A 16717-nucleotide genomic window follows, 5' to 3' on the forward strand; every position below is an offset into this window, starting at 1 on the left:
GAGTTGATGTAGGAGCGAAGGAACTGTTTAAGGGTACTGTTCATTCTTTCAATTTGACCATTTGATTGTGGATGGTATGCTGACATCAGGTCTGAAGAGATATCAAATTTTTTACAAAGAGCTCTCCAGAACTTAGCCGTGAACTGTACACCTCTATCCGAAAGGATATGCTTCAGCATCCTGTGCAGGTGAAAGATATGCCTTATAAACAGGTTTGCCAATTCTGGGGCAGATGGTAGTCTGAGTAATGCCACGAAGTGCGCCATTTTCGAGAAGCGGTCTACAGTGACCATTGTGTTTCCGCTGGACACTGGCAGGTCAACGATGAAGTCATTCGTGATGTGCATCCAAGGTTCTTCTGGAGCTGGTAAAGGCTGGAGAAGGCCCCAAGGGCAGCCAGCCAGAGGCTTCTGTCTTGCAAAGGTGGTGCAAGATTCCACATATGCACTTACGTCCTCCTTCATTGAAGGCCACCAGTAGTATCTTTCTAATTTGGACAGCGTATGGGCTTGCCTAGGGTGACCGGCTAATTGGGAATCATGAGCCCATTTAAGAAGTTTCTTTCTCAGGGTCCAAGGTACTACTGTCTTCTCAGCTGGAACAGAATGGGTAGCAGCCAGAATCACTTTATCAGGGTTGATTATATGGCGCAGTGCATCCGGAACATCTTCAGAAGTGAAGGAGCGTGAGAGAGCATCTGCACATGTATTCTTGTCAGCAGGGCAGTACTTGAGTAAAAACTCAAACCGATTAAAAAAAAACAAAGACCATCGGGCTTGTCTATGAATCGCTCTGCATGATGCAGATCACTGTATATACAGTGATCTGATGTTGTGCCCCCTTGAGCCATGGTCGCCACTCTTCGATAGCCAACAGTTCTTTATCTCCTATGCCATAATGTTTCTCGGCAGGAGAAAAACGCCGGGAAAAAAAAGAGCAAGGGTGTAGTGTATGGGTATCACTGTTCTGGCTAAGAACGGTTCCTACACCGACATCGGAGGCATCAACCTCAACTATAAATGGATGTCGAGGGTCCGGGTGGCGAAGGCAAGGTTTTTTGAGAAAGGCCTCTTTGAGGTTTGAAAGGCCGCAACAGCTTCTGGAGACCACTGTGAAGGGTTGGTTCCCTTCTTTGTCATAGCAGTAAGTGGTGCAGTCAAGGTAGAGTAGTGGTAGATGAATGTGCGATAATAATTGAGGAACCGGCGGAGTGCTTTGAGACCAGTGGGTTGAGGCCAGTCCTGTATACTTTTGGTCTTTTGTGGATCCATCCGGAAACCTCTACTGGGCACCATGTAGCCCAAAAAGGAAACAGACTCCTGGTGGAAGGCTCACTTTTCAATCTTAGATAAAGATGGTTATCCCATAGTCTTTGCAGGACTCTGACAACATCTACATGATGACTTTTGTAGATCTTGGGAGAAAATTAATATGTCGTCTAAATACACAACCACACATTGGTAAAGCATATCTCTCAGAATCTCATTCATCATATTTTGGAATACGGCCAGAGCGTTACTCAGTCCAAAAGGCATGACCAAGTACTCGAAATGGCCATCGCGAGTATTAAAGACAGTCTTTCACTTGTCCCCTTGACGAATGCGGACCAGATTGTATGCCCCTTTTAGGTCTAGTTTTGTGGGGAAGGGGGCGTTTGCAGGCTGAGGCCACCATGGCTCTGAGAATCACTGGTGCAGGGAAAAGAGAGGTGAGCAGCAAAGGTCGCAGCCATCTGCGACCGAAGGGCGCACAGCAAGTACCCAAACATTAAATAGATTCCATGTTACTAAAGAGGGCAACAAGCAGTGACTATTCTATTGATTAATAGCAGTTTATGGACTTCTCCAGGAACTTATACAAACCTTTTTTAAATCCAGCTACACTAACTGCCTTAACCACATCCTCTGGCAACAAATTTCAGAGCTTAACTGAGCGTTGAGTTAAAAATAATTTTCTCGAATTTGTTTTAAATATGCTACTTGCTAACTTCATGGAGTGCCCCCTAGTCCTTGTAGTATCTGAAAGAGTAAATAACCATTTCACATTTACCCGTTCAAGTCCTTTCATGATTTTGCAGAACTCTATCTTATCCATCCTCAGCCATCTCTTCAAGCTGAACAGCCCTAACCTCTTTAGCCTTTCCTCCCAGGAGAGCAGTTCCATCCCCTTAATCATTTTGGTCACCTTTTTCTGTACTTTCTCCAGTGCAACTATATATATATAATTTTTTTTTGCGATGTGGCAACCAGAATTGCACAGAGTGGGGCAGATTTTAAAAGCCTACGTGCATAAATCCAGGTGGATTTACGCAAGTAGGGGGGAGGGGTTATGCACGCCGGGCCTATTTTCATAAGGCCTGGCGGCGCGCGTAAGTCCTGGGGCTTGAAAAAATGGGTGGCCGGGGTGGGGCATGGGCGGGGCGGTCCGGGGGCATGTCCAGAGGCCTCTCTTCGGCTGCTGGGCTGGGGATCGCGCGCCGGCACTCAGCTGGCACTCACAAGTTACACCTGTCTCTGGCAGGTGTAACTTCTGGGATAAAGGTACGGGGTATTTTTTTTTTTTTTTGGGGTGAGATAGGTAGGGGAAGGGAGGGAAGGAAAGTTCCCTCCGAGGCCGCTCCGATTTCGGAGCGGCCTTGGAGGGAATGGGGAAACCCATCGGTGCTCCCTCAGGGCTCGGCTCGCGCAAGGTGCACTAGTGTGCACCCCCCTTGTGCGTGCCAACCCCGGATTTTATAACATGCGCGCGGCTGCATGCGTATGTTATAAAATCGGGCATACATTTGTGCGCACCGGGTAGCACGCACAAATGTACCCCGCGCGCGTAGGTTTAAAAATCCGGCCCAGCATTCAAGGTGCGGTTTAACCATGTACAATACAGAGGCATTATGACATCTTCCATTTTATTTGCCATTCCCTTCCTAATAATTCTTAACATTCTGTTTGCTTTCTTACTGTGACAGCACACTGAGCTGATGATTTCAATGTAATATCAACTAAGATACCCAGAACTTTTCCTGGATGGTAACTCCTAAATTGGAACCTAACATCATGTAGCTATGCATGGGTTGTTTTTCAATATACGCATCACCTTGCACCTTTCCACATTATATTTCATCTGCTATATGGACACCCAATCTTCCAGTGTCGCAAGGTGGTCCTGCAATTTATCACAAGGCACTTGTGATTTAACTTTTTTGAATAATTTTGTGTCGTGAATAATTTTGTGTCATCTGTAAATTTTATCACCTCACTGGTTGTTCCTATTGCCATGTCATTTATAAATATATTAAAAAGCAGTGGTCCCAGAAGAGATCCCTAGGACATTCCACTATTCACCTTTCTCCATTGGGAAGATTTGCCATTTATCCTTACTCTCTGTTTTCTATCTTTTAAACTGTTGGCAATCCCTAATAGGATACTGCAACTTATCTCTTGACCTTTTAATTTTCTAAGATGTGTCTCATGAGGGATTTTGTCAAATTATTTTTGGAAGTCCAGATACAATATATAAACTGGCTCACCTTTAGCCACATGATTATTTACACCTTCAAAAATGTAGCAAATTTGTGAAACTAGACTTGCCTTGGTTAAATCCATGTTGGCTTTGTCCCTTTAAACTATGCCTATCCATATGTTCAGTAATTTTGTTCTTTATGATAGTTTGTACCATTTTATCTGGCACAGATGTCACTCACTGGTATGTAGTCTCCTGGATCATCTCTTGATCCATTTTTAAAATTGGTGTTACATAGTCAGCCCTCCAGTCTTCATGTACATTAGCAGGTCTGCAATTTCATTTCTCAGATCTTTCAGCACTCTAGAATGTATACCATCTGATCCAGGTGATTTGCTACTTTTTAGTTTGTCAATTTGCCCAAGTATATCTTCACGGTTCACTGAGATTTGCTGCAGTTCCTCTGAATCATCACCTTTGAATATCATTTCTGGCATGGGTAGATTTCTGGCACTGCCAAATTAGTATCCAGGAAGTTCAATTCACACTTCATATATAATGCAGACAATAGGAAAGTGCAGAAAACTGTAAGTCCTCTCGTTTTTCAAAAGGTTATATTTATTTTCTCATTTAAAATTATATAAATTTCTTATCTCAAAAGAACTGACGTTCAAAAGAATTCTCAATCAGCAAGTCAAAGTGTCCTCTGACATGGACACAATGTTTTGCTGAGAAAAGCTGCATCAGGAGGGACAAAGCAGTAATTGTTTATACACTGTTGTGGATTTTCCAGTACAAATCGGGAGTGTCGGGGGACGCTTTGACTTGCTGATTGAGAATTCTTTTGAACTTCAGTTCTTTTGAGATTAGAAATTTATATCATTTTGAATGAGAAAATAATTATAATCTTTTGAAAAACCAGAGGACTTACAGTGTTCTGCACTTTTCTGTTGTCTGCATGGGTATATTTCTTACATCTTCCTCCATGAAAGCCAAAGCAAAGAATTCATTTAGTCTCTCTGCTTTGGCTTTGTCATCCCTGAGTGTTCCTTTTACCCTTTGATCATCTAATGGTCCAACTGACTCCCTCGCAGGCTTTTTACCTCAAATGTACCTGAAAATGTTTTTATTATGAGATTTTGCTTCCACGGAAAATCTCTCTTTGCCTTCCTTATCAATGCTTTGCATCTGAGTTGCCATGTCTTATGCTTTTTCCTGTTTTCTTCATTCAGATCCCGTTTCCATTTCTTTAAAGATCTTCTTTTAGATATTATAGCCTCTCTAACATCACCTTTTAGCCATGCCGGTAATCATTTAGACTTCCCTCCACCTTGGGCTTCCAAGGTGGTATTTTTAAACAATGTCCATGCCCGAGCTGAACTCTTAACCTTTGCAGTTGCTCCTTTCAGTTTTACCTAACCATTTTTCTCAGTTTATCATAATCACTTTTTGAAAGGTAAATGCTGTTGCAGTAGATTTCTTCAGTGTGCTGCCTCCAGTTATTAAGTCAAATTTGATAATGTTGTGATCACTATTGCCAAGTGGCTCCAACACTGTTACCTCTCACACCAAATCCTGTGTTCCAGTAAGGACTATTGTTGGATCTTGTACCAGCTGCTCCAAGAAGCAGTCATTTATTTCATCTAGGAATTTTACTTCTTTAGAGTGTCCTGATGTAACAATCACCCAGTCAATAATGGGGCAATTGAAATCACCCATTATAACCGTGCTGTTGATTTTGTTAGCTTCCCTAATTTCGTTTAGCATTTCATTGTCTGTTCATTCTGGCTAGGTGGATGACAAAACACATACACTACTAATTTATTCCCCTTTTCACTTGGAATTTCTATCCATAACGATTCAGGGGCGGATTTTAAAAGGGTTACGCGCGTAACCGTTAAAAACACCCCCTGCATGCGCCGAGCCTAATTTGCATAGGCTCGGCGGTGCGCGCAAGCCCTGGGACGCGCGTATATCCAGGGTCTTGCAAAAATGGGCGGGGCCAGAGGCAGGTGTAACTCAACAAAATAAAAGATCGATACTGTAAAGTGCGGCTGGAGATTCCCCGTCTGTAACTCGCTGTGGGCGCACAATTCGGACGCGTAAGGCGATCCTGTGATACAGTCTCCAGTTTCACGTGTCCTTAGCGCTTCTTGAAACCGACCCGTAACCCCTTCTGCACGCGGCATGTATATCAGATGTAAACGATCAAATTAGCTATTCCCTCCCATACAGTGACGCGCGCCCCGACTATCGCTATTTTACCCTGCCGTTTTGCCCCGCGTTTAACCTGCTAACTTACCGCCTACCCCTACCCCTGCGTTACAGGCAGGGGCAATGGTAGACGGCAAACTTTCCCTCAAATCATTGCACTACACATGCGATTCCTTAAATTAACTTAAAACAATAATGCTAGATCCATATATACAAACATTTGCAGCGAGCCCCGCCTTTGGTAAAGTTGTTATATATATATATATATATATATATATATATATATATATATATATATATATAAATACCTAGATGTCAGTTTCCGAATCCCCCATCTCCACGCGTGTTTATCCGGGCGGCGGCGGGAGCCGGCGGGCGGGTGGGCGCGCGTTTATCCGGGCGGCGGCGGGAGTCGGCGGGCGGGTGGGCGCGCGTTTATCCAGGCGGTGGGCGGGTGGGCGTGCGTTCATCCAGGCGGAGGGAGCCGGCGGCGAAAGCGGCCTCCAGCAGCCCCCGCCGGCAGTGAATGAATGCACGCCTGTGTACGACCGTGCAATTTCGGCGCTCAAGGCAGTCACATGCCGTGACGTCAAGCGTCATGACGTCACGCCTTGAGCGCCGAAATTGCATGGGCGTACACAGGCGTGCATTCATTCACTGCCGGCAGGGGCTGCTGGAGGCCGCTTTCGCCGCCGGCTCCCTCCGCCTGGATGAACGCACGCCCACCCGCCCACCGCCTCCCGCCGCTGCCTGGATAAATGCGCGCCCACCCGCCCGCCGCCTCCCGAAGCCGCCCGGATGAATGCGCGCCCTCCCGCCACCGCCCAGATGAATGGGCGCCCACCTGCCCGCCGGCTCCTGCCGCCGCCCGGATAAACGCGCGCCCACCCGCCCGCCGGCTCCCGCCGCCGCCTGGATAAACGCGCGTGGAGATGGGGGATTCGGAAACTGACATCTAGGTATTTATATATATATATATATATATATATATATATATATATATATATATATAACAACTTTTGTTTTAGTTTTCGCCCTGCGCCTTGCTTCGGGATGGGGGAAACCATCCACTTCCTGGTACCTGTCATTTCAAATGTCAGTTGAAATGACATTTGAAATGACAGGTACCAGCGCACCCAGGATACTGTATAGGCGCTGTATTAAGCGCCTATACAGTAAAATGGGTTGCGCAGGCCTAACGCTTCGCCTAACGCTTCGCAGACGCGGCTTGCATTTGCAAGCAATTTAAATAGAGTATCGAGCGGTATGTGAAGAGAACTGTGCGTGCGGGGAACGAGGGTGCGCCCAGCACTGCCGCACTGTTTCTAACGCGGCATAACTGTATCGACCTGTAAGGTAGGGGGGATTTAGGTAGAGCTGGGGGTGGGTTAGATAGGGGAAGGGAGGGAAAGGTGTGGGGGAACAAAAAAAAAGATCCCTTCAAGGCCACTCCGATTTCGGAGCGGCCTTGGAGGGAACGGAGAAACGGGGAAAGCCATCGGGCCTCCCCTAGGGCTCGGCGTGCACATGTGTGCACCTCCTTGCATGTGTCGACCCTGGATTTTATAACAAGCGTGCAGCAGCGCACGCATGTGATAAAATTGGGTATACATTTGTGCGCGCCGGGTAGCGCGAACAAATGTACCCCCCCGCGCGTAATTTTAAAAATCTGCCCCTCAATATTGCATTTTGCTTCCTGAGGAACTTTTATCAATGCTCTAACATATAGTGCCACCTATTTGATCCATCCTATCATTTTGATATAATTTATATCCTGGTGTAACAGTGTCCTATTGGCTATCCTCCTCCTCCTCCCACTAGATCTCTGAAATGTCAATTATATCTACCTCTTCATCCAGTGCTAATCACTCCAGAGCTCCTATCTTATTTTTTAGATTTCTAGTATTTGTATACAGACATTTCAACCTATGCTTTTGTTTGTATTAACAAACTGTTCATCAGTTGACAGAGGTAATTTGGAATCTTCTTGAATTTTATTTAAAGGCACCTAGTACACTTTGCATTTATTGCAACCTATCTACTTGGATGCCCTATTTTCCCTTTCAAAGATACATCATTCCGAATTGTGCTTTTGAGCAACTGTCAGCTTTCCCCTATCATCTAGTTTAAAAGCTGTGCTATCTCCTTTTTAAAGGTGAATGCTAGCAGCCTGATTCCACTCTGGTTAAGGTAGAGCCCATCCTTTTGGAACAGATCCCTCCTTCTTCAAAATGAAACACAGTTCTTAACAAATCTAAAACTTTCTTCCTTGCACTATTGTCTGATCCATGCATTGAGATTCGAGAGCTTTGCCTGCCTCTGGGGTTCTGCACATGGAATGGGGAGCATTTCTGAGAAAGCTACCCTGGAGGTTCTGGATCTCAACTTTCTATCTAAAACCCTAAATTTGACTTCTAGAACCTCCCTCCTGCACCTTCCTATGTCATTGGTACCCACATGTTCCATGACAGCAGGATCCACCCCAGCACTGTCTAAAATCCTTTCTATGTGATGCGTGAAGTCCAGCTTCGCACCAGGCAGGCAAGTTGCCAAGCAACCCTTATGTTCATTAGGCACCCAGCTATCAATCTTTCTAATAATTGAATCACCATCTATAATAGCTTTCCTAACCTTCCCTCCTGGGCACATACCCCTGGAGATCTATCCTCGATGCACAAGGATGCTAAATCACCTTGAGGGTAGGTCCTAGATACAAGATTGCTTCCTGCCTCATCAAGGTGACACTTTCCTTCCAGGTGACCTTTCTCCTCCAAGACAACACAGGGGCTACCAGATTGGAGGTAGGACTTCTCTACGTTGTTCCTGAAGGTCTCCTCTATATATTTTTTTATTTAACAGTTTTATATACCGACCTTCATAGTAAATAACCATATCAGATCGGTTTACAATAAACAAGAATATAACTGGGGTAGCAATTCAAGTAAACGAAAGGTAAACAATAGGTAGGAATGAGTCAAAAATTACAATCAACAGGGTAAGAGAACTTGGAAGCTTGCAGGAAGCTGGAAGGAAGACGAGGCAGGAAATAAATAAATACAAAGTGATACCATAGTGCGTACGGGTTAAAGCTTAATGGTGCTTTAATCTGGAAGAGTCAGAGTCCATTCGTGAGAATAAACACCGTGACGGGTAAGCGTGAAGGACAACTAGTGATTGTCTGGTGGGTCGGCGAAGGCTTGGTGAAAGAGTCAGGTTTTAAGTCGTTTTCTAAAAGTTAACAGGCAAGGCTCTACTCTGAGGCTTGATGGGATGCTATTCCAAATAGATGGGCCAGCTATTGAAAAAGATCTGTCCTTTGTCATCGAGAGGCGTGAGGCTTTAGTAGGAGGGAATTTCAGAGTGCCTTTGAGAGTACCTCTGGTTGGTCTGTTAGAGGAGTAGAGTTTGAATGGAATTTCCAGGTCGAGTTGGAGATGATGATGGATAGCTTTATGAATTACTGTGATTGATTTGTATAGAATTCTGAAATTAACTGGTAACCAGTGTAGGTTCCTGAGGATGGGAGAGATGTGTTCGCTGTGGCTGGTACTGGTCAGCAATCTCGCAGCCGCATTTTGTAACATCTGCAGTGGTTTGGTAGTGGATTTGGGGAGGCCTAGGAAAAGGGCACTGCAGTAGTCTATTTTGGCGAACAGTAGCGCTTGGAGGACTGTCCTGAAGTCGTGGAAGAATAAGAGTGGTTTAAGACGTTTCAGAATCTGTAATCTGAAGAAACAGTCTTTGGATGTTGTGTTGACCATTTTCTTAAGGTTTAGTCGATTGTCTAGTATTACCCCAAGGTCTCTAACCTGCTTGCAGGTAATGTGAGGGCTGTGTGGTGATGGTGGGGAGATATTGATTTCGTTTGAGGAGATGTGGAGCAGCTCTGTCTTAGAGGCGTTGAGAACCAGGTTTAAGCTGTTAAGTAGGTTAGTGATGGATAGAAGGCAGTTGTTCCAATGGGTGAGTGCTTTTGAGATTGATTCTGTTATTGGGATTAGAATCTGTACGTCGTCTGCGTACAGATAATGAATTAGGTTGAGGTCTGTTAACAGTTGGCAGAGGGGGAGGAGGTAAATATTAAAGAGGGTAGGAGATAGGGAGAAACCCTGAGGTACGCCAAGAGTTGATTTAGTTATGGGTGACTCTTTATTGTTGATTTTGACTTTGAAAGTCCTATTGCTGAGGAAGGACTTGAACCAGTTGTGGGCAGATCCGGAGATGCCGATGTCTGTTAGGCGATCCAGCAGGATGGTATGGTTGACGGTGTCAAATGCCACTGAGATGTCTAACAGGATTAACAGAAAGGAGTGTCCTTTGTCTAACCCCATGATAATATGGTCAGTAAGTGAAATGAGAAGGGTCTCCGTGTTGCGTGATTTACGAAAACCATATTGCGATGGGTATAGGATCTTGTGGTCTTCGAGATATTCAGAAAGTTGGGTGTTTACCAGTTTTTCCGTTAGTTTGGCAACGAATGGGAGGTTCGAGATGGGTCTGAAATTAGCTAAAACATTCGGATCTAAGTTGTGTTTCTTGAGGAGGGGCTTGAGTGAGGCGGTTTTTAGACTGTCTGGGTAGCTTCCTTGCATTAGAAGACTGTTTATGATACTGGTCAGAGGTCCTGAGATCGCATTTGGGATGAGAAGCAGGAGTCTCGATGGGATGTTATCGGCCGGATGGCTTGAAGGTTTCTGCCTTTTTAAAAGGGATTCAATCTCTTTGGTATATATCACTCTGTCTCCCTTAGCTCCTCCAGGTCTGCCACTCTAGCCTCCAGGGATCAGACTCGTTCTCTGAGGGCTAGGAGCTCACCAGCTAGGAGATAATCATACATGTGGCACTCAATGCAAAAGACTGGAAAGCCTCCCTTCCAGGATTCACAAAATCATATTTCATTTGCAAAAATCTACAATACGACACTGCGATCTTTTATTAATGACACTTGAAATTGTAGCTTTAGATACTAATATATCACATTAACATGCATTGGAAGCTGTCACACAAGTCTTAGATCAGTGTTAACGTCCTCATCATGTTCCTACTTTATGATATTTTTAACAGAATTGTTTTAACAAAAATTATTTTTTCTTTTGATCAACAATTTTATGACCAAATCAGGGGTACAGCGAGGAGATTGACTATGGTGCCAGACATAGGCAATTTGAATGGGTGCCTTTGAAGAATGATGGTGTTTAGATTATCCCTTCAAGCAACAGTTGGTGGTTTGGAAATGTTTTATAGAAGATGGGGGTTTTTTTTTGCTATGGATGAAGTCTTGTTCCCAATTTGATGTTTGTTTTTTCATTGGCTAAACAATTTGGACCCTAATCTAAAATTTAGTGCTATTCGTGATTTTTCTAGAATATATTTTTTGGATTTAACTATTTTGAAGACCTCTAATGGGTTTTAAGATCATTCTATTTCATAAACCAATAGTCTGTTACAGTTTGATAGCGCTCACCCCCAATCTTTGAAAGAGAGCCTATAGGTGAGCCAGTTTTTTAGACTTCATTGTATTTATTCTTATATTCCTGAGTTTCAAGCACAAGCTAATACTTTGATTGAACGTTTTCTGATACATGGATATCAGCATTACTGTGAAGGCATATGTGAGAGCCAGATTTTGTCATCAAGAATGACTTTTCTCCGAAACATTTTCCAAAGATAAATTACACGTTGTCAGATAGATTTTAAAAGTGTTGCTCCTGCAAAAAAGGTCCCATGCACCTGTATGTGGGCTGTGCACGAGCAACGCAAATTTTAAGAAGCTGGGAAGGACGCACGTACATACCTGTGTGCGTGTCAAGAATAAGGAGGCAGAAAAGGGGTGGGGCATGGACGTTTTTGGGGTGGGGCCAAGACTTACGCACGTAATCCCTGAATTTTGCAAGGCTGAACATTGCATGCCATGTTACCTACGTAACTTTACTATTGATCCTGATGAGGCACAAATCTGGAGATTTTGGGCCAGAGGGATCCTGAACACTGGAGGAGGGGAGGGAGAGAGAGAGACAATATGACACTCTTTATATCTCCCACTGTAAGAGGGGCACTTTCAACTCAGGGTGGGTTTTGAAGGGGGACAGTTTTACATTGGTCTGCCTAGGGCACAAGGTTCTATAGACCCTTGTAACACCGCACCCCCAAAACCCACCCTGATTTGAAGTGCCCCTCTTACAGTGGGAGATATATAGAGTGTCAGATTGTCTAACAGAGGTGCTCTCACTCTCTCTCTCTCCCCCCCCCCCCCCCCCCCCCCCCATGGTCACTTGTGTGAGTTCGCATGCACAAAATAAAATTAAGCATATTTTTGCTCGGGTGCCCAATATGCCCATTTCTGGGTGCACGAGTGCTCCTTTTAAAATGTACCTGTATGTGTGTGTTACCTTTTTCTCCTCATATTCATGAAATTCGGACATCTATCTTACATCACTGGCATGTATTGCATAGTTTTTAAAGATGTTCCTCAGTTTGCTTATATCCAAGGTCTTAATCTGCAAGATATTTTGGTTCCGTCAGATTGACACATCTGGACACCAACCAGCTGGGCACACAGTTTCTATACATACAGATATTCTTGGTTTTCCTTCAACACAAATGATGATCAAACTACGATCTACTACCACTTGCCAATCTTCTTAAGTGAGATATGTGATCAAATGTGACAAATTCTATGTGGGTAAAACTATACGTACAATAAGCATAAAAATGATTGAACATCGTAGTTGTCTAAAACATTCCCGCACAACAGCTCTTTTAGTTATATACTGTAAGGAATTTCAACATGTGTTTAATGAACTGAAATTCTTTGTTAATGGCCGCTTCCATTCATCATTTAAGTACTCTTGCACCCAATGGTCTTAATTCTGATTATGATCTGTCTGTGTTCCTGTGAAGATGGATATTAGTTTTATTGATTGGTCTCATTTTAATTTTTCTGCATTCCGTATAAGTCTTTAAATTCAGCGTCTTATGCGATCAATGGTTCAAGTGGATTCCATGTATTATTCCTGTGAGACCGTTGTGTGTCTTGATACAGAGCACCATATTCAGATACGTTTTCAACAAGATTTCATTGTCCCCCTGACACAGGACTGCTGAAACATTAGCTAATGTCAGGGTTGTTTCAAAATAATTATTAGATAAACAAAAAAGAAGGTGAGAAAAAATTCCCCAAAAAGTGGAAAACCAAAAATATACAAGAAAAAGGAAAAAAAACAATAATCACAAAATTTTTATTATAAAGTTTTCTCCTCTTCCTAATAAAATTTAGTTACCAAAAACTTCTTATGGTTTGCTCTATATTATTAGGTGTCAAATTTGCCTATAAAATTGCATACACCCTACACAATATCAAAACTATAAAAATTAGTTGTGCAAAAAAAATTTTATCCATAAAAACAATCACACTCAAATCAAACAACGCACACCACATCTCACAGATCTACACCTTCTTCAATCTCACAAACAAGTGAAATGTAGCAATGTTTTTACACATGTGAATTCAGAAACAATTATATAAACAAAAAAAAAGGTTCTCCCAAATATCTATAAATCGCAACAAATGTCCCTTGATTCAGAGGGGGTATTTCTTTTAAACCCCTTCAAGACAATGTTTCTTTTAAAACTCCAGCAAGAGGCTCTTGTTTCACTGGTGTCCAGCTTTTTCAGGAGGAGTTAGTTGATGGATATAACCAAAACTAATGGCCAATGTACTATTGTAGGCAGACCAAACATTTTATAGTATCTTGCCACAATTTTGCATGCCCTGAAACATTCTTGTTATATCCCTCTTCATATTTAAATTGATAAGTGAAGAATTGATGTTTGTTTTGTTTTTTCCATTTGGAGCTTTCTTCACTACATTATCGTATTTGGTTTTTGTATTTATACAACTTTTTTGTATACTACCTCTTTGTTGTTGGTTTGAATGTTAGTCTGAAATAGCATCTTTAGCTCTTTTTGTCTTTTTTTTTGCAACAGGAATTAATTTGACAAATGAGGTTATTGAGGGTGACATTCTGAAAATAAACCCAGCACATATTGGATTTTTCCGTGTCAATTATGAACAGCAAACTTGGCAGAATCTGGCAGATTTCCTGGAGACAGATCACAAGGTATGTCATATCCTGCTGAATTACATTTTTAAGTATCAAAGCAGACAACTTAATTTTTTTGAACTGTAGGAATCGCAACGTTTGTTAGAAAATCTCTGTATAAAAGTATGAGTGGGAGCTGTGCTGACCATGGCCGGCTGGGAATCTTAGGGTGAAATGATACTGGGATGGGGGCAGGAGAATCTTCTGGGCTTGGGACACAACTATGAAAAGAACAGCTGATCCTAAAACTGCAGTACTTGTGAAAATAAAAGATTAAGGGGCCTATTCACCAACTATATGGGCATAAACATGCATTTATGCCCATGAAAAACTCTACTGCTCACAGGGAAGATAACTTTCGAAATGGCTTGTGTGTGCAAGGCTGGTGGAATACTAGGCAGACTAGGTGACCTCCTCGAGTACTGCTGTCCTGGGGGTGGCAGAGTGATTGCATGTTCTTCTTGCCAACACGGGCCGGAAGAGGAAGTGGAGTTGCGGGGGGCATCTGCCGACAGGAAGAAACGCCATCGTTGCAGTAGGAGCAGCTTCAGGCCCGCGGAGGCCTAAGAAATGAGAGAGAGCGGAAGGGCAGGCCCCTGATGCCAAAGAAAAACGAAGGAGCAAGAGCTCCAGCAGTGACAGGCTGCGTAGAAGCAGGAGCTCCAGCAGCGATAGGATGTGGGGCAAAGAAAATCGAAGGCGCAGGAGAGTCGGCAGCGGCGGAGCTGAAGGAAAATAAAGGAGCAGAAGCTCCAGCAGCGACAGGCCCGCAGGGTGAAGAAAAGTCACAGTGGGCATGCTAGGTCGAAGGAGCAGTGGCAGGCCCGCGGGGATGATAAAAGGAGGCAGAACAGGAGCTTCCACAACAGCGGGCTCATGGGGGTCGAAGAAACAATAAGGAGCAGGCGGCCAAGCAGTGGAGGGTGGGGCCAAAGAAACAAGGAGGAGCAGGAAGCTGAGCAGCGGCAGGCCTGAAGAGTAGAGCAGGAGCAGCGCAAGCACAAAGAGGAGAGGGCTGCTGCTGCTGCCTGTGCTTCCGGACTATTAACTGTACCTTTTTTCCGGAGCATACGCCCAAAGCAAATAAGTAATCCCAGGTTTTCCATAGCAGGACCTAAACTATGGAACTCACCGGAGACAATTTGACTGATCCCAGAGAAAAAGACATTCAAACGTGAAGTAAAAACATGGCTGTTTAAAAATGCTTCTAATCTAACTTAAATGCTAACCGAATGAAGAAGCAACAATATCAACACCAAAAACAATACCAAGTAATGAGAGAACTAAGCAGCTGTTGACTACTCCTTATGACATGTATACTACTAAACAGAATCCCAACCCTATTAACCCTTGTACTCCTCCTCAGTCGAGAAGTAAAAGAACTATGTGCTGCAATGTATATATGTTTCATGTCAGAGTACATATAATACTGTATCGTATAGTCCCAATGTATGTGTTTTACCAAATTGTATTATACCAATTTATCTAATGACCCAAAGATGAAGGCTACTTTTGTAAACCGTTGTGATTTTATATACCATTGTGATTTTATATAACGATGGTATATAAAACAACTAACTAAATAAATAAATGGGTGAGAGAACATCTATGCTTGTGTAAAAGAGAGAGCATATGTTTGAGACAGCACATGTGTGAGATTGTGTTTGTGAACCTGAGCATGAGTATGTGTGAGTACGTCTTTGTGAACATGAGAGCGTATGTGAGTGTGAGAAAATGTTTGAGTGTGTGTGTGAGAAAGAGCAAGTATATTTATATGTGAGCATGTTTGTGAAAAAGATAGAGCGTTTGTGCATTATTCAGAGTGTATGTGAGTGAGAGAGAGGAAAAACTCTGTATGCACAATATCCATTCCTGCTGCTTGCTAATCCACATTCTCAGGGCATCGGGAAATCAAAAGTTCCCAGGTATGAAGAGAAGGGGATATTTTAAAATCTTTATTAGTTGTAATTGTGTCTGCTATTTTGAAATATTTTATTGGTGTTTGGAAAATTTGTTAAAAAGTTTAGAATTATTATTATTTAATGAATTTGATATACGGCATGTAGCAAGAGCATCCACTGTTATAAATACATAATATTTAATTGGTTATGGGAAGAGTTGGGGGATGTGTAAAGCTGTAAAGTTTGCCTAGAGTGCCAAATATCTTCATACCGGGGAGGGGGAGTTTGGTAGGGTAGGGGAGGTTAGCGTCCCCCACATCCAGCTTTCACTATAGGGCAGATGGGAGGGGGATATTGTGTGTGGGGGTGTGTAGGGGGGTATGTATGTGTATGAGTGAGTATGTGTGGGGGTGTGTAGGGGGGTGTGTATGTGTATGAGTGAGTATGTGTGGGTATGTGTAGGGGTGTGTGTATGTGTATGACTGGGTGTGTGTGTGTGTAGGGGTGTGTGTGTGTGTAGGGGGGTGCGTGGGTGTGTGTGGGTGTGTGTAGGGGGTGTATGTGTATGAGTGGGTGTGTGTAGGGGGATGTGTATGAGTGAGTGTGTGTGGGTGTGTGTAGGGGGATGTATATGAGTGAGTATGTGTAGGGGTGTGTGTATGTATGTGTATGAGTGTGTGTAGGGGGTATGTGTGTGTATAGAGGGTATGTATGTCTATGAGTGGGTATGTGTAGGGGGTGTGTATGAGTGGGTGTGTGTAGGGGTGTGTGAAGGGGTATGAGTGGTTGTGTGTATGTGTATGAGTGGGTGTGTGTATGCGTATGAGTGGGTGTGTAGGGGTGTGTGTATGAGTGGGTGTGTGTAGGGGGGTGTATGTGTATGAGTGGGTGTATGTAGGGGGTGTGTGTGTGTAGGGGGGTGTATGTGTATGAGTAGGTGTGTGTAGGGTGTGTGTGTGGGTGTGTGTAGGGGTGTGTGTATATGAGTGGGTGTGTGTAGGGGGTGTGTGTGTATGAGTGGGTGTGTGAAGGGGTGTGTGTGTA

The 16717-nt window shown here is 43.5% G+C and overlaps 1 protein-coding gene across 1 annotated transcript in view; it reads left to right on the forward strand.

Moving 5' to 3' along the window:
* ENPEP (glutamyl aminopeptidase) overlaps positions 1–16717 on the forward strand; it is a 144739-nt gene that overhangs the window by 95675 nt on the left and 32347 nt on the right. The window contains exon 12 of the mRNA XM_029596150.1: positions 13657–13790. Within this exon, the coding sequence (XP_029452010.1) occupies positions 13657–13790 (134 nt within the window). The remainder of the gene's footprint in view (positions 1–13656; positions 13791–16717) is intronic.

This window comes from Rhinatrema bivittatum, chromosome 1, assembly GCF_901001135.1.
Source record: "Rhinatrema bivittatum chromosome 1, aRhiBiv1.1, whole genome shotgun sequence".
Taxonomy (NCBI): domain Eukaryota; kingdom Metazoa; phylum Chordata; class Amphibia; order Gymnophiona; family Rhinatrematidae; genus Rhinatrema; species Rhinatrema bivittatum.